Source organism: Magnusiomyces paraingens (assembly GCF_902498895.1).
Source record: "Magnusiomyces paraingens strain CBS 517.90 genome assembly, contig: contig2, whole genome shotgun sequence".
Lineage (NCBI taxonomy): Eukaryota > Fungi > Ascomycota > Dipodascomycetes > Dipodascales > Dipodascaceae > Magnusiomyces > Magnusiomyces paraingens.
Window position 1 is genome coordinate 4,903,116 of NW_022474068.1, and position 18,605 is coordinate 4,921,720.

General features: G+C 33.8%; 6 protein-coding genes across 6 annotated transcripts; 3 read left to right on the forward strand and 3 right to left on the reverse strand.

The window, feature by feature from the left end:
- Positions 1 to 550: 550 nt before the first annotated feature.
- On the forward strand, positions 551 to 4,117 carry SAPINGB_P003276 (uncharacterized protein; the record flags this gene model as incomplete). The annotated part of the gene is made up of 1 exon (XM_031997994.1): positions 551 to 4,117. One exon carries the CDS (start codon positions 551 to 553, stop codon positions 4,115 to 4,117), a length of 3,567 nt encoding a protein of 1,188 aa, XP_031853885.1.
- A 163-nt stretch (positions 4,118 to 4,280) lies between these two features.
- SAPINGB_P003277 (uncharacterized protein) lies at positions 4,281 to 4,643 on the reverse strand (the record flags this gene model as incomplete). Its single annotated transcript, XM_031997995.1, has 2 exons — positions 4,281 to 4,300; positions 4,358 to 4,643. The coding sequence occupies 2 exons, from the start codon at positions 4,641 to 4,643 to the stop codon at positions 4,281 to 4,283; spliced, it is 306 nt and encodes a 101-aa protein (XP_031853886.1).
- Positions 4,644 to 5,458: 815 nt separating this feature from the next.
- Positions 5,459 to 7,321, forward strand: SAPINGB_P003278 (uncharacterized protein; the record flags this gene model as incomplete). The annotated part of the gene is made up of 1 exon (XM_031997996.1): positions 5,459 to 7,321. One exon carries the CDS (start codon positions 5,459 to 5,461, stop codon positions 7,319 to 7,321), a length of 1,863 nt encoding a protein of 620 aa, XP_031853887.1.
- A 1,132-nt stretch (positions 7,322 to 8,453) lies between these two features.
- On the reverse strand, positions 8,454 to 9,629 carry SAPINGB_P003279 (uncharacterized protein; the record flags this gene model as incomplete). The annotated part of the gene is made up of 1 exon (XM_031997997.1): positions 8,454 to 9,629. The coding sequence occupies one exon, from the start codon at positions 9,627 to 9,629 to the stop codon at positions 8,454 to 8,456; it is 1,176 nt and encodes a 391-aa protein (XP_031853888.1).
- A 1,310-nt stretch (positions 9,630 to 10,939) lies between these two features.
- On the reverse strand, positions 10,940 to 12,097 carry SAPINGB_P003280 (uncharacterized protein; the record flags this gene model as incomplete). Its single annotated transcript, XM_031997998.1, has 1 exon — positions 10,940 to 12,097. One exon carries the CDS (start codon positions 12,095 to 12,097, stop codon positions 10,940 to 10,942), a length of 1,158 nt encoding a protein of 385 aa, XP_031853889.1.
- Positions 12,098 to 16,625: 4,528 nt separating this feature from the next.
- Positions 16,626 to 18,491, forward strand: SAPINGB_P003281 (uncharacterized protein; the record flags this gene model as incomplete). The annotated part of the gene is made up of 1 exon (XM_031997999.1): positions 16,626 to 18,491. One exon carries the CDS (start codon positions 16,626 to 16,628, stop codon positions 18,489 to 18,491), a length of 1,866 nt encoding a protein of 621 aa, XP_031853890.1.
- Positions 18,492 to 18,605: the final 114 nt, after the last annotated feature.

Below are 18,605 nucleotides of genomic sequence, written 5' to 3' on the forward strand. Positions count from 1 at the left end.
GTTCCAGTGTAGAAAGACTATTTCAAAAACAAAAAATTAATAAGGGAGATCAATAATTATTGCTCTTTAAGATTTAAGATATCTCTTATAAGAGAAACAGAATAACGTATTACAAACAATTATTGTAATCCTCTTAAATATATATATATACATCAAAAAAAATATAGCATTAAAAGCAAATAGAATCTAGATGGAGATCTTGGTTTACAGCCAACTTGTAAATCTAATATTGGAAATTGTCTTAATACTAGAGATGGCTTTTTTTTCATTAAATAATTGAAAAAACTTGACAATTACAAACATATTTATAAGCATAGCAAAGTCTTACATTAGCTTATGTAATATATTATTGCAAATTTTGTTACGTTTGTCTCCTCTTAGGAAACTTACAGCAGTTATAAGATGTGTTCCACCTTAAGCAATCACCTTTACCTTTTACCCCCAAATTATTATTTCGTGCAGGTAGGGCTTTTTTCCCTGTCACGTATCTATCATTTAACTAAAAGTTTATTTAAATCACTTGTTATTTATATTTTCAAATTGATTCGATATGGCCACGAATGTTCGTCCAGTTCATCTAAATGTATCCTTGATAGCTGCTTTGGAACCGCAGTCTCAGCCAACACAGTCTCAGCCAACGCAGTCTTTAGACAAAACACCTCCACCAATTCCCCATATTACTGACAATTATATTACATTAAAAACAATCATCGCTAATCTTGTCCTTTTTACTCATAAAGAATTCAGAAATATTTTTGAAACTCTTCCTGCAACAACTTCGGATATTGCTAAAAAGCGACGCCTTCTTGATTTCATTGTCAAAATACGTACAGAATTTGTCAAAGTATATGTTCTAACAAAGTGGGCAAGAATCAGTAAAGATATATCAAAAACAATAGATGTTGTTTCATGGCTTAACGGTCAACAATATTGCTTTAGAAATGTTGTTTCTGCCTTATTTGGGATTGAAAAGGCACTTGCAGGAGCAAAACTTCGCACACCTGATATTGAAACAGCTCTAGAAGTTTTCACTGCCGGCCGCCCTGCACAATCCTCAAGAAATTATTTTCCTGTGAAAAAACTTGATCCTTCAACCATTCTTCAGACCTTGCATGATTTGGACATTCTGCTCTCTATTCGATTAGCTTTAACAGAAAAATTGCCACTAGAATTTTCTCATTATAAAATATCTGACGGGAGAGTAACTTTTTTTGTTGAAAATTCTTATCAGGTTCAACTTGGAATTGCCGATGACTCAGTTAATGCTCGTTTTTTTCTTGTTGACTTTAAATTTGACTTTCCTGGTGCTTTCAATATTTCTGCAAAAACGAAAGCGCGGCTGGAGTTGATTTCAAACGAATTTTTACCTAAAAAGGGACTGGTGGATTTTTTTGCAATGCTTTTAAAATTCACTCAAAACTACAAACTCTCTACATATTATGCTAGTCTCAATGATCTCCGTCGTGGCCTCTACGCAGATTTGATTCTTCCAAAATTCTCCCCTGAGAAAAGTCTTGTTACAGTGCAATATTGGCTTACTTCGAAGTCTAGTTTTTCGGCTTCCTCATCTTCAGTATCGCTTCCTTCAAACATTAATACCACAAGTAATCAAGCTAGTATTTCAGGTTCGACGTCTTCAGCTATTTCAAGTAATCAAGGCTCGAGAAGTTCAATTCATATTGGAATATCTAAAATTACAAATAAAATAGGTGTCTTGTGGTATAGGGATAATCAACTCGTTATCAACCATGGTCTTGAATTTGGGCAATCTCAAGAAACTGTGGAGTCATTGCTTCAGAGAGTTGCTTCTCTTCATGTTCAATACATTGTGCATAACGTTTTCCTTTCTTTATCAAAAATATTGGAATACAGTAATACATCTACGAACGTTGGAAAAATGAGTCATGTGGCTAATCATCAATCTTTATCTTCTGGTCAAGCATCAGTTGCATCAAATTTTTCTTTGTCTATTTCATCTAAAAACTGTAAGGCTATTTCTACTCAGAAATCAATTTACCTTCAGCAATCACGCAATGACGTAGCGTCTTCACCCCAGTCTCCGTCTGGAATTACTGCCTCAACACCAAATACACCGGCTCACACATCAGAACCATTTAAGCCATCTACCAACGAACTATACAATACAGACCCTTCTAATTATGAAATAGTAACAATGATTACACCCGAAAAGTTAAAAATTAGGCTTAACAGCACCAGATTTACAATATTCTCTATTGACAGACTTACTGGAAAGGCAATTCTTACTAATTCAACTCATTTGGTTTCTTCTGCAGAAGTTGCAATTAACGAAGCTCAAGGCCGTTTTGCGACTATTGCTGAAATTTTAATAAAGTTAAGGCTTTCATCGATACAGGAGGAAATTTGCAATAAAGCTAAAGTCACTGGCTGGATAACAAAGCAAAATATCCATCCATCCATTGTTCGTAATAAATTTCCTATAAATACACGGCTTATTTTTTTTTTACGGCAACCGACATGGCCTGACAAGTGGTATTTGTTAGTTACATTAAATACCCACGGAATACCTCGGTGGTGGATCACTCAAATGCTTTTTAAAGATAACAGTTGGTACGTTCTTTTTTCAGAAGAAGCTTCGATACCTAATGAAGAATTGGGAAAAAGTTATAACTATAAAATGTTTGTTGAGCTAGACCAGTTCACTATCTCAAGAATACGAACCGAAGCTTTACGCAAGGAATTGGATAGATGTAAAATTAAATACCGTCTTGTTCAAAGTACTAATACTAATTCTGATTTAAAGAACAGTCACACTGATACCTTAATTGATAATGAAATCTTGAACATTTCTAGCCGAACAATTTTTGATTCCAGTGATTCACTTCCTATTGCTATGTTTGACATCTCATCAATTATTGAAGGTTCTAAATGGGCGGATAAGGCTGCTTACATGAGAATTAGTGATGTGAATGAAGAAAAAGGAACAGTTGAGGTCATTGTTCAGGGTCATACAAAAAATGTATTTTCCATTGGTATCATGCCCTCAGATGACCCTAGTATAAAATTTAATCCCAACACTGGAATGTTTTCTTTGTTTCTCACTGTTAGCAGCTCTACTTTTTCTCTTTCCAGCTCTATTTCAGCAAGCAATCAGGAAAATAGCCAATCACTCAAAACAAATTCAGAACTTCTTAATTTGATTGTTCAAAAGCTTTCGCAGATTCAAACAATTGTTAGTCACGTTTCTTTATTAAAATCTCTTTCTCTTGATATTGTCGAGGCTTCGATGTCAAAAATTACATTTGAATATGGCCCCGGTATGAAAGCTTCAATTTTGATCACTCCAAATGTGGAACATACAAAGAATAAGGTCTTTGAACACGAACCAAGCATCAGTAAAAAGTGTGACTCTGACCAACAGAAGGGTTTCGATATAAAGTCGGCCGGATTCAAAATTGCATCTTGCTCCAACGATTATGGGTTTGTGTTTAAGTTGCACGAAAACAGCCCACATAAAATTGTCGAACCATTTTTACAAAAGGTCATTAATGCTGAAGGTCTAGGATCTGTTGTTTGGATTCTACGTAAATGCCTTCCTCTTTATTTGGCACTTCAGGAATTACAGGAAGGTCGCTCTATTCAGCTATCTGATACCAATAGAAACACAACATCACAAAGGTCATCCAGTCGCCCCTTCAATCCTATTATGGTTTTTGCTCACTCTCTTCTGGACTTTGTGATTCAATTTTATCGACCATCTGGTCAAGTGTGCATTCAACTGAAATTAGTTCAATCAAACCATCGACCCTTATCAGTATTTGTATCAGAGTTTTTTTTTAGAGATCAGTTTTATGTTCCATCAATAAGCGCCCCATTAACATCAGAAGAGCTGGATAATCAATCAAATTTATTATTTGCTCCTCTTATTCCACTATGGCGACAAAAGTCAGAAATCCCCGGTGTTATCCCTCTTCAACAAGGCTTATCTTGTCCTATTGAAAAAATTGGGCCTGTTCTTATGAAGATCACAGCAATCATTGCTCAACCTTCGTCATCTTTAGTTCAACCTGTCGGAACATCTTTGAACATTGGAAATGGAAGCAGTGGTAATGGGAATAATAATGCTGTAAGATCTTAAGTACGTCTATGTAACAAGAAGAAACAATGAGATAAAATTCGTAAATAAGAGTTTTATGAAAAAAAAAATTGAAATAAATGTAACTGTATTAAAAACAAAGAGCTAGAAAATATATCTTTAGAGTAAACTTAAATTGAAATAGGCAAATGGGAGAAAAAACCCCTTACCAGTCACCTTTAATAACTATTAAACAAAACGTTAGTCCACTAAAACTATTTAGTTATGAATAAATTAACTTACCTTCGCCCTGAGGGGGGAAAACATTGCGTTCATATTTAGTACCGCCAGGTCGTTGAGGAGGGATAATAGGATCAGGATGTGCGTACTTGACTAACAAGGCTTGAGTATTGGACACCAAGTAATGGATTTTGCGAGGGTCTTTAACATTTTTGTTTTCATCAAATTGTTGTCTAATTTCAAGGGCTTTAACACGCCAAAGATCACGACGACTGATCCAACTTTTGGAAAGGCGGAGTGACTGTCTGTAAAGGGAAGAAACGATCCTTCGGTGTGTTTCGCTGACCATTGTGATAAATATGTGCCGGATTCCCTGATTTTTTTTAAAGTATGCAAATATATAAATTAAATATTGTAAAGACAAATCAATATAAATTCAAAACGGCCGTAATAAATAAAATAGTATAACTATTATGGGCGATTTGAAAGTCCAAACTAAATGCAGTTTTATGAGTGTGCGTCAAATGTTTATATTGATATATATTAAAAACAATTGAGTGGTTAGTGGAGTTTTTTTTTTTGCGCTTTCACTGTGCTGCAATTTTTGTAACAAAAATAATATATGAAATAATTACCACAGTTCATTTTATGAGCTATATTAAGATGTGACCATTAAACCAACGGCTATATAAATATATAATGATTCTATTGGATAGATTGTCCTGTTAATAAAAATCCTAAGGATATGGTGGACATATATTTGTAATATTTATGTAATATATAATATTTATAAGTAATTAGTAATGTCACATATTATGCAAGCCCGGTTCAACACATCGTTTTGTGCTTGGCGAAATCGCTCTTAAAATTTAGCAATTCTGTCATAAATGATTATTCGGCGTTCATAGATAATAACCCTAGTAAGGTGAATCTTTTTATTTTCTCTTCTTGAAAAAAAATAACTTATAAATACTGAATCAGTTCTATATTGGATGTAAATCTAAAGAGTTCACATTGAAAAAAACTGTCCTTAAAAACACTAACGAGTTTTGCCTAATTTAATTGATTTTTTGTTGAACTGAGCATGATATTGGTCATGATAATTGGCCTATTTCTAATTTCTATAAATTACCCTAACTTCTCGATACCAAATATTACTGTAAAATGGACGAAGAAACAAAAGTGTTGACGTCAACTCTTAACTCATTTTTAGACTACGGCCACACTGCTCAGCTTAATGTTATCAAAGTACGGCGTGAAAAACTGAATCAATTGAAAGCTAGATACCAGTATGAAGAAGGTGGTTGCATCAATCACGGCAATCAAGTCAATTATTATGAGCTTGCTTCTAAATATATTGAGCCACTTCTGGAAACTTTGACTGAAGATATCGAAAATAACTCGTTTTTTTTAGAAGCTGTTGCCCAAACAGCTAAAGTAGCCTTTGGTGCTCCAGAAGACGAAGCAGTGTGGGAAGAAAGCACTATTTCGGAAATTTCCAAAGTAGTCAGTATGTTGGGCCAAATTTCGCGTGAATGGAGCATAGAAGGAATTCAGGAAAGGGAATGTTCTATGGGAAAAGTCATTAGAGAGATTGAAAACTTATTTCCTGAACTAGAAGAAGGGACATTTGAGTTTGATGAATATCTTGTCAAAATGGATCTTGGTGATAAGAGATTAATATCAGATAAACTGCGACATCAAATTACTCGAAATAGGGCAAGTGTTAATATAGTAATTCCAGGATGTGGGTTAGGCCGTTTGCCTTTAGAATTAGCTGCAAGAGGCTTTGCCGCTCAAGGGAATGAAGTTTCTTTTTCTATGCTTTTTACGTCAAATTTTATTCTTAATAGTACGAACGCCACGAACGAATACAGACTTAATCCATGGATTCATTCTTTCTCACATGTACGTGATCGGTCATATCAGACTCGTGCTGTACTTGTACCGGATATACACCCTGCAGAGTTTTTAACTAGAAGAGAAAAAGTATTTGGTAAGCCCGCAGGAGAATTGACAATGATGGCAGGTTCTTTTGATGAAGTATATCCAGCAAAAGCAGACAAAATGGATAATCCAAATTTGAACTCCTTCGAATCATTTAACTTAGAGCGACGGTACGTTCGCCAGCAATCGGAGGAATTGAAAGAAGAACAGTCGTTAACGGAGAATTTTAAAAATATGCATAAAAACAGTGATTATGAAAATACACCCAATAGAAAAAAAGTGGATTGTACAGAAGATAAAGACTTGAAATCTGATAATATTTTAGAAAATGCATTTAATATGTTCACCTTGAAACCGAAATCTTCAGAAAACATAAGTGAACATAAGAACCTTCCTAGCGAAACGGAACAGAAATGTGATTTTTGTCATGATTGTGATGAAAATAAGGTCTGTTTTCAAAAAAGCAAAAGCATTTGCAGTTGGAAAAATACGTCTCCGCTTTTACCAGCCAATGATAATCAATTTACTGATAAGCAGATTTTGAATAACCAATCGCTTAAACCATTGTCAAACGAGAATATTGAGAACTCACAAAGCGAAAATGGCAGTAGAAATAAGGAAAATCTAAAAGTTGACGTTATTGCGACAGTTTTTTTTATTGATACCTCCCCAAATATTTTCAAAACTTTAGACACCATTTCAAAGACGTTAGTTAAGGGTGGATATTGGATAAATTTTGGGCCACTGCTTTGGCATTACGAACATCACATTCCAGCATTTGAGTATTCATCAAACGATGGGTCTGTAACAAATCATTATACTTGTGATTCTAACCGTAACAGTAATGTCAATGAAGATATTGGGGTAAGTGGGCATAACCATAATCATGACAGGGATCTGGATGATAGAACAGCTGGTCTAGAACTTTCATTAAATGAAATATTTGATGTTCTCCCCAATTATGGTCTTCGGATTATAAAACAAGAAAGTAGAATTCCTACAACTTATGCAATTGATACAATGTCGATGCGTGGTAATATGTATAATTGCGAGTATTGGGTAGCAATTAAAGAAGTTTAACATTCTTGTAAAGAAAACTCAGGGTAATTATTAATTGTAAAGCTTGTCTTTTTCGTTTTTTTGAAAAGTGAAATTTGTCGTTTAGTGAACTTATTCTTATCCCAAAGCTATTCTTGGAAAAAAACTAACTGTACCACTCATAAACCATGGTTAACTTTCATCGTATTAATATCCAAAATAAACTGTTATGGGAAGTATGGCCAGGAGTATATTATATAAAAATATTATGAAATTAAGGCAGGCACTACTTTTATAAAAATTTTCAAAAGCATGCGATATTTCGCCTGTAATCACCGGCTGTTAATATACGTAGTAAAAATATCTCAACATTCAAAAAACTAGCAATGAGGAATATGATTATTGTCAATTGGGCACATTAATGTTTTAAAATTTTGAGAATTCATAAGTTGATTGATTATTATGTATGCATTTCATCCTCTTGGCAATTGTTTCGGAAGCTGATGATTTTGAGCCAAGAACAAAGTTTAATTAATACCTTTGAAAATGATTTCTGTTTGATTTTTGGAAGATTTTTGGAAGAAAAATTTTTTTTTATTCTTATTCTCATAATTATGAGAATAAAGGTCATTTTTTTGATAATGACCACTAAAAATGCCTTAACATTATTTGTTGAAAAGATTATTGAAACCCTTTAACAGTTAAACATCTCATTTGAATTCGAAAGGAATATTCCTTTGGCACCACAAGTCTTGACGTTCTTAGATTGAACCTGTTTATTGAGTTATTGTCTTAAATATTTTATTGTTCTAGATTGGTAAATGCTACCAATGAGAATTAGATTTTTTAAGATGTATAAGATAACTATCATATGATCAATAATGATCATGATCAAGATCACTATGTGACCATGATATGATATGATATGATATGATAATCAGTTAAGGCGTGACTCATGATTGGCTAGCATGAATATTAGGATACATCAAAAATATTGCTTACATAATTTAGCATTTGAGGTAAAGACGCGAGCTAAGAAAATTCAAATGAATAAGAAAATAAATAAGAATTTTTATTTTTTTAGAAACTATCTTAAATTGGACACAACATACTTGATTAACAGAAAAAAACAGAAAAGAATTGCGCTAGCGCAGGTTTGGAAACTTAAAGAGCCTTAGACCTTTGCTGTAAATGTCTGGGTAGGCTCTTTTTCAATATCTATGTTATCACTCGAAGACAAGCTCTCAGCTTCAGTGTTTGTGTTCTTCTTTTTACCGTAGTTAGCCGCTACCTCATTAGCCCGTCTAAACAAATCTTCACGTTCAGCCTCAGTAAGTTCCTTCTTCAGTTTCTTACTGATACCACTTAGGAAAGGGAAATGGCCTGTTTTTTCCTCGTACCACATAAGAATGAAAACTGCACTAACAAAGATCCAGTAGACATTGTAAGAGATAACTGAACCATAAGTAGCAGAGTTCTGCCATCCGAAAAGGGCATTGAAAATCATCCAACCGTTATCAGTTTCAGGGTTGCAGCAGTTAACATGCCAGACACTAGATGAAACTTTGTATGAACCAGGGCCAGATCCCATCTCGGCAACATCACCTCCTGCTTTTTGAGAAAACACGTACATTTCAAAGTACCAAACAGCACGAGAGAAAAGACCGGCACCAATGAGGTAGACAAAGCATGTAGAGGCAATAAGGAAAATCTGGATAGACATGTAGTTACCACCACGATAGATAACGTAACCACACAAGCAACCAGCCAAAAGACCACAGATGACGGGGAGAGGGAAAGCAGTGGCAGAAGTACCAAGAGAAACACCACCAATGAAGACAACAGCTTCAAGACCTTCACGAAGACAGGTGATAAAAGGGAGGACAGCAATAGCATACTTTTTAGTCCACAAAACAGGATTCATTAGCTTGTACCATGGAAGCTCGCCTCTATTTTTATCAGAATCAATAAGTGCCTGAGCAATTTTAACTCTCCACTTCTCCTTCATCTTGTTAATTCTGAGCATGGCAAGACCCATGACAGTAATCAGGACAGTTGCAATAATTGAGAAGATACCTTCCCATAAATCTTCAGCACTAGACCAAATATCTTTACCCAATGAATAGAAAGCACCAATAAATCCACCACCAATAACTAAACAAATAAAAATACCAAGAGCAGCACCAATCCAGACTTGCCATACTAAACGTTTATACAAGGCATGATTATTAGACTCTTGGCCAAGACCTTGCTTTAAAAACGCAAGAAGAACAGAAACAATAATAGACGCTTCAAGCGTCTCACGGAAAAGAATGAAAAATATCTGAACCGAAAAAACGTCCTTAGTCATTGTGGAATCTATTAATAAAATTAGTAAGTCTTTTTTCCAGATTTTATCACTAAGTTCCTTACCACTTAGACACTAATTGTGGACAGTTGGTTTGAAAGTGAAAAAAAGCTATGTCAACAATCTCTATATCCTATTTCTAAGACAAAGAAAACAGTAATGAATATAGAAAGTAATGCCAAAAGAAAGTTAAAATGCTAAAAGCAGGTATAGAGTGGAGATCATAAGAAAAAAAGGCGAGAAAACTTCGAGGAAATGGAAGTATATATATACGGCAGCATTTGGGTCGAACAAACTTGAACTAAAAGTTAAGAATCCAGAACCAGTACAACAGGCACTGTGTCGCCATTTCGGGAAATACAGTCATATTTTTTTTTTTTTTTTTTTTTTTTTTTTTTTTTTGTATAGGTTGCAAGCTCTTAAGAGCAAATGTATTTTACTATGAGAGCAAGGCCTCTGTCGGGTATAAATTTTTGTTAAAGGTTTAAAAGTGATATAAATTTACAAAACCTCGTTGCCAATAATAGTTTGAGATGGTAAAAGTATCTTAATAGTTCAGAGATAAAAGTTTTCGTATCTTTCCATGTAGATCTTTTTTACTTTGTGGGTCAGTGGAACACAAAAAAATAAATTTTACATGCAACAGATTTTCGTGTAAAACTAATAGCCTTTTTAAATTTTATGATTGCCCTCCTATCAGATTATCAGCCGTAGCTCGGAGCCAGTATGGTACTCTAAAATATTAAAAGGTATATGTTGTATTTAATGTATTGTAACAACATTGTAATATAAGGGTATTTTTATAACAATGATTCCCGTACAAACGTTCTTCATTTTAAAATCTTGGCAAATATTGTGAAAAATTGAAAATTATGCTGCCGATTTACTATTATGATTTATTTCTCTTTCCTATTAGAGACTTGATAATGGAAACGGCGTTTATCAATATTGGTGGGGTATTTGATATTGCTTACATGAATACCAGATTAGTATCAATGTCTTGTTGAAATGATTTCCAAGTTGAGTAATCTCCTCTGGGGGTATTTGACGTGCTCTTTGATACATCATGATATATATGATCATATAGAAAAGGTCAGTTTTTAAAATGTTTAGATAAATTAATTATTGGCGACACTACAATATGTAACAAGCCTGCTTGTTAGAAAGTGATTAATCAGTTATTTGTTAAGTACATACTGTTTAAAATTTTGATTTATTTTAGGATTGAAAACAATTTTTTAACATTAATACAAGTCATAAAAAATAAAACAAGAAAAGATGATTGACTTTTAGGCTTCAACTAAAGAGGGGTTTTAACTCTTAGAGACAGTAATTGTGTCCTTTTCAATATCAAAATCGCTGGAAGAGGTTTCTGTGGTAGCTTTCTTATCCTTACCGTAGTTAGCAGCAACCTCATTAGCACGCCTGAAAAGATCTTCACGTTCGGCCTCAGTAAGTTCCTTTTTGAGTTTGTTCTTGAAACGACCCAACAGAGGGAAGTGCCCAAGTTTCTCTTCGTACCACATAAGAATAAACAAGGCACTAACAAAGATCCAGTAGACATTGTAAGAGATAACTGAACCATAAGTAGCAGAGTTCTGCCATCCGAAAAGAGCATTGAAAATCATCCAACCGTTATCAGTTTCAGGGTTGCAGCAGTTAACATGCCAAACACTAGCCGTAATTTTGTATGAACCAGGGCCAGATCCCATCTCGGCAACATCACCGCCAGCCTGATTAGAGAATTTGTACATTTCAAAGTACCAGACAGCACGAGAGAAAAGACCGGCACCAATGAGGTAGACAAAGCATGTAGAGGCAATAAGGAAAATCTGGATAGACATGTAGTTACCACCACGATAGATAACGTAACCACAGGCAAACCCAGCCAAAAGACCACAGATGACGGGGAGAGGGAAAGCAGTGGCAGAAGTACCAAGAGAAACACCACCAATGAAGACAACAGCTTCAAGACCTTCACGAAGACAGGTGATAAAAGGGAGGACAGCAATAGCATACTTTTTAGTCCACAAAACAGGATTCAACTTCTTATACCATGCAAGTTCACCCTTAACGGCATCAGAGTCGACGAGGGCTTGAGCAATTTTAACTCTCCACTTCTCCTTCATCTTGTTAATTCTGAGCATGGCAAGACCCATGACAGTAATCAGGACAGTTGCAATAATTGAGAAGATACCTTCCCATAGATCTTCGGCCTTAGACCAAATATCATTACCCAATGAATAGAAGACACCAATGAAAGCACCACCAATACACAAACAAATGAAGACACCAAGAATAGAACCGGCCCAGACGTGGAGCGTAAGACGTTTATATAAAGCACGATTATTAGGGTCATGTCCCAAACCCTGTTTCAAAAAGGCAAGCATGACCGAAACAATAATAGCAGCTTCAAGTGTTTCACGAAAAACAATGAAGAAAACTTCAACCGAGAAGACGTCTTTAGTCATTGTGAATTTTAGTAGCTGTAAATGAAAAAGATAGTTAGAATATATTTATAAAAAATGAATTGCATATATGTTAAATTAATATTTTTTATCTACTCACATGTTAAAATTTTAAAGACTAAAATTTGCAACAACTGTTCAAGTTGAAATTACAAAGGTTGAATAAAAAAATTGAATAAACGAAATATTGAAGGGGGGAAGTGGAATATAAATATATAAAAAAAACCAAAAAACCAAAAAATAAAAAAAATTTAGAAAAGTTTGAGATAGTGGTCGTATTTATATATGACGAATTCTCTTAAAAGAATAATCGCCTTTTTAAGTATCCAGGCAAGCTAAATGATTTGCTAAAATTAAAGAGCAGTGTACTCAAAACCATAAAATTTTTTTATTCAAATAGGGGGATTTGCATTTCATTTTCATAAATACTGACTATACATTATTTTCTATGTTTTTTTTGCAATTCGGTATTAATAATTATAATTATAATATTATAATAATAATTATATATTCAATAACTTTAGCTTAGGCTTGTACACTTTGGCCTATCTCCATTGATTTTCCTATTAAGTAACTTTGCCCCATCCTTATGGATCAAAGATTATCTGATAAACAGTTATTTTCACAACTCGTTCCTTTTTTTTTTTTTTTCAGAAACTTTTTAAAATTGTTTGAATAACAAGATCTATTGTTTGTTTGTGGATTGGAAATTTAAGACCTTAACCGAATACTATTATTCCTGATTTCCCAGTATGTCTTTCTTTGATCGCGATGTGATTGATATGATTGAAAAGATGTCATTACTTAATTTTTTGTAATAATCCTCACACTATTTTTACTCCTACGTGACGCAAAGTAAAAAAAAATCGAGACATGCATTTGTTTGTTTTTGGTTGTACGTAAATAAAAATTAATTAACTAAAAAAATGTTACCATCCATAAAATTAGGTCGGTTTCCACAAAAGAGTTTTACACAAAAGGGTTTTAGATTCTATAGAATAGTTCTATTAAATTTCATTCTTTTGTGTTCTCTGGGAAAAAAAAAGGATTTGCAACACAAAAATAGAAGTCTTCACATCTTTTGTAATTCTCAATACTAAAAGCAAACATTGAATGTAACTGGGCTTTGTTAATAAAGTGTTGAAACAATTTTTTATTGGTGATAGCTACCATTAATGACGTATTTAGTTGTTTTTTATAATAAATTTCTTTGACCTTAAAGAATTATCGTTTTTATCGTTTGATTTTTTTTTTTTTCAGATAAATTTTTTTTTTCGATTATGTTCCATTCGAATTTCCATTTAACTTTTTATTTGAATTTTCATTTATATTTTTAAAAAGAGTTAGGTTTAAGTCTCAAAGCTAAATTATTTCAAAATTACCCAAACAAAGCCCAGAAGGCTGTTTTCTTTCTAATTCTCCACAAAATGCTCTATGTATGCCTAGCCAAGACTCACCCGTTAAGACTTCATTTTTGCAGTAATTTGCTGCCAATATAAGCATGTAGTATTGTACCTGAGAAAAAAATAGATGCATTGAGAATTTGAAATACCTTGATAAAAAATTCTTGAAAAATTCTTGAAAAATGAATTCCAAAAACAATAAAAACTATTAAAATGTATTATATATACAAATATACAAAATAGTAATAACCAACCAAATTAAGTTGATAGATTTAAGTGAAATTGATACAAGGTATTTTTTATTCAATTTGTGAATTGGGAATTAAAAACACTGGGACCCGCTTCTATCAATATTTCTATTTCATCTAACCAAGCCATTTCGAAATACTAAAATTTCTGTATTTTTTAAAAAAGACATTCATTTTCAAGGCATCAAAAATTTGATTTTTTTTTTTTTTTTTGGCTTTACTTTGGGTTCAAAAGATTAAAAAAGTAAATTAATTACCAGATTAAATTAAATCAATGTTGGTAAACATTTATCTATGAAATTTTTATAGACCTGAACCTTTTTTTTTTTTTAAATTCGATTATCACCCAATTGTAATTAAATACAGAATTTTTTTTTTCACAATAGCATTCATTAAATTTAAATTTGTAAAATTGACCATTTAAGTTTATGGAGGTTTATTATTTGCAATTATGTTTTTGGATAATAATAAGAATATGTCTTTGCTCCAGGAAAAGAAACCAAAATAAATATCATAAAATATTACTATTTTTTTTTTATTACGCGATATATGAATTTACTGTCTATTGATGTTATTTGAGAAATTCTAAAAATTCAATAGACATTTTCGGTTATGGCGGATGATCTGATTAGATATATGATTGATTAGATTAGATGAAAATGTTCACCTTTTTTTATCATTTTTTTTTACATTCATTTGGCACAAAATATCACATCTCTTTAAAAATAATAAAATTTATGCTTCTATTTAATATAGGGGTTTTTTTATGGTAAGGTTACGACCGGAGTTTCATTATCCGTAGTCTCTTTGAAAAATTTTCTTGATATTTGGTTTTTCAAGTCCCAAGAAATTCTACAACAAAAACGAGGCCAATGTTTGTGCCAAGAAGCAAAGCAAAGCAAAGTGTAGGTTTTTTTTAAAAAAAAAAAAAAAAAAAAAAAAAAAGAAAAAAAAAACTGAAATGCAAAAAATCTCAGGAACGATGGTGCCGTCTTGGACCTTTTATATCACAATATAAAAAAAAAATTGGAATTTGAAAAACATGTTCGTTTATTGTTCATGAATTTCAAAAACATCGGTATTATTTTAACGATGATCATGTCATGACAAAATGGAACAAGTAATTATTTTGACAATTCCCTGAAAAAAATTTCATTCATCGGAAAAATTACTAAAACTAGAAAAGAATAATAATAAAAAAAAATTTGAGCCTGATACTTGTTTATCTGATTATCAGGAATATGATCAACCATTACGGGGTTGACTTTCGACTTCAAATGCCATTGATTGGTTCCGAGAATCGGGGTATGTTATGAGCGGGTGTGATTGAATGTTTTGTAACTTTTCAGTTATATTAATTAATAGTATAATATATTTGACTCGTATTAATACGGAATTATCATAGTAACTTCCGGTGTGTTGATACTTACACTGCATCCAAACCTTTAAGATTGCCATTAAATTTATAAATTTGGTGACAATATTGTTGTAATTACAAAATATACTTGTGAATATTTAGCGAATTAATGTAGCCTACTACTTTATCACCTATCAAATTTGCGAAGATCATATATCCTTCTCTCTCTTTTGCCTTTTCCAAATAATAAAAAAAAATCTGTTTGTTTCTTTTTTTGATTTGTTTGGTCACCTTAACAATCGTATCAGATAATCATTAAAACTATTTACACACAAACAAACAAACAAACAAACAGAAATAAAAATAAAAATAAAAAATAGGAAAATTAAAAAAAAAAAAAAGAATAGTAATTCGACAATATTGTCGATCATAAAAAAAAAAAATATAGTGATTGTAAACGATAAAATAAAGATTTGAGGATTAGATTAGACGAGTAAGTAGTATTAGGGCGTGAGTTGAAAAATATCAGTTGATCAAGATCATGAAGCTGAATGGTCGGCAGCGACGGCGATGACGGAGGAGAGAGAGAACAGCTATTGCAGTACTCATCCCAAAAAAAAAAAAAAAAACTTAACAGTTAAGGTTTTTGAATTTACCACCGCATATTTCCAAAAAGGGCAGGTCAGGCAAGCTTTCCTGGCTTCAAAACTCTGATGAGCGTAAAATTTGAAAATCAATACGACCCATCAAAAAAAAATAAATAAATAAAAAAAGAAATGCTATTATTATTAAAAACTTTTTTAAAACCCAGTCCCCCAATAGACAAAATTATGGATTTTGCGCCACACACTACAAACGAATTTCCAATTCCGGATATTGCAGATGATTGATCAGCTGCTGTAATGGCACATAAAAGAGCTAGACGAACATCATAGGAGGATTTAATGTATATTTAGGATTTGAATTTTTTTTTTTTTTTTTTTTTTTTTTTTTGAATTCCGAGTTTTCTGGTTAACTGACTAAAAATATCTCAAGAAAAAAATTGACGCTTATAGCTTCATCGAATTGCTATCTGACATCGTTCCAGGATGCCAGAAGTGAATAGATTGTAGGTTTGAGAGAAAGGAGTCAGTAATGACTTTTTGTGTGATGTAAATAATAATGTAAATAAAAATGTCAAAAAAGGCATTCTGTTTTGTGTGGTGGGTGTGGTAAGCTTTTGTGTGAGCTATAAGGCCGTAAGTATACATTTAAGTTGTTGTAGTTAGTTAGGCTGGTGCGAGAACTACAAGTAAAAAGAAAAATTTTTTTTTTTTTTTTTTTTTTTTGGGTAGCCAATTCTTCTGATATTTATACGCATATATAAAACCTGACTTTGCACCCATTTTCTTCTTATTTTTTTTTTTTCTTGTTGAAAATTGTTTGTTTTCTCCTCCTATTCCTTCTCTTCTCTCTTATTTAATTTGCTCATTATTTCTTAATTTGCTCATTTCCCACACTCTGAGGACTTCACATCACAAACAATGAAGCCATTATCTCAGCTGCTTTTTTCGGCGGCCACCTTCGCTACTTCTGCCCTGGCTGCAACTCACGTTTACGACTGGAACGTTACATGGGTTTCCGCCAACCCCACAGGCGATAAGGAACGCCCAGTTATTGGTATTAACGGTCAATGGCCCCTTCCTGCTCTTGAAGTCGACAAGGGCGACCGTCTTATTGTTAATCTCTATAATGGTTTGGGTGATCAAAATACATCTATGCACTTTCACGGAATGTACCAAAATGGCACCAACGCCATGGATGGCCCTAACTTTGTTACTCAATGCCCAATCCCTCCTGGCGCGACCTTCACTTACAACTTCACTGTTGATCAGAACGGCACTTACTGGTACCATGCTCACGTTGCTGGTCAGTACCCCGATGGATACAGAGGTTCCTTCATTGTTCACGATAAGAATGCTTACTTTGCCAATGATTATGATGAAGAGCTGACTTGGACTATGTCTGATTGGTATAATGATGTTATGGATGTTCTTCGCCCTGAATTTCTCAGTCTTTACAACCCATCTGGTGCTGAGCCGGTTCCTAACAATATTATTTTCAATGACTCCCAGAATGTTTCTGTTTCCATCAAGCCCAATACCACTTACCTGATCCACCTAATGAATACTGGTGCTCTTGGTTCTATCTTCTTTTGGATTGAAGATCATAACTTTACTGTTGTTGAAGTTGATGGTGTCTATACCGAGCCCACTGAAGCTCAGTATCTTTACCTTACTGTTGCCCAACGTTATGCCATTCTCCTTACTACTAAGGAAGAAACTGATAAGAATTATGGTATTGTTCTTGCTTTTGATCCTGGTCTTTTCGATGTTATTGAACCTTACCTCCAAATGAACCAGACTAACTGGCTTGAATACAATTCATCTGCTCCTCATGAACATGTCACTCCTGACTTTGAGTCGACTGACGACATTCCTGCTCTTGATGACTTCGATCTTATCCCCGCCGATCGTATTCCTCTTTACCCTGAACCTGATTTGGAAATTGTTGTCGATGTTACAATGAACAATCTCAACAATGGTATCAACTATGCCTTTTTTAACAATATTACTTTTACTTCTCCTAAGGTTCCTTCCCTTTACACTGTCATGTCTGCCCCTGATGAGTATGTCATGGATAGTACTATTTACGGTGAATGTGCTCATCCATTTGTGCTTACCCACATGGATGTTGTTCAGATTGTTATAAACAATGTTGATCCTGGTACTCATCCTTTCCACATGCATGGCCATGAATTCCAAGTCATTGTGAAATCCCCTGCTTACGATGATGATAGCCCCACTGCTTATGACCCTGATAATCATGATCCTTTCCCTGAATTTCCAATGAGACGTGATACTTCATTTGTTCGAGCCAACGGTAACTCTGTTTTCCGTTTTGTTGCTGATAACCCAGGCGTTTGGATCTTCCATTGTCATATTGAGTGGCATTTGGAACAAGGTCTTGCTCTTATTTTGGTTGAGGCACCTGATAAACTTAAGGAGCAATCCATTCCTGACAATCACTACGACGTTTGCAAGATTTCTGGTAGTGCTTATGTTGGTAATGCTGCTGCTAATTCCACTGACTTCATGAACCTTAATGGTCAAAACATGCAAGTCAAGGATCTTCCTTCTGGTTTTACTGCTAGAGGTATTGTTGCCTTGGTCTTTTCTTGTGTCTCTGCCTTCCTCGGTATGTTTGTCATTGGCTGGTATGGTCTTACTGATGCCACTGCCTCAGAGGCAAAGATTATCGAAATTCTTGAAGAGGAGGATGCAGTTGAGGAGGCTTACCGGCACAATGCTTCTGTTGAGCAGGAGATTTCTAATGATCGGATAAATTAATCTTTTACTCAACAATTGCTTGAAATTTTGTTTGTTTTTATTTGTTTTTCACCCTTTACACACTTAGCATCCGCGTTATGTCTCCCTTCCACTTGTTCTCGTTTTGCTGTATTG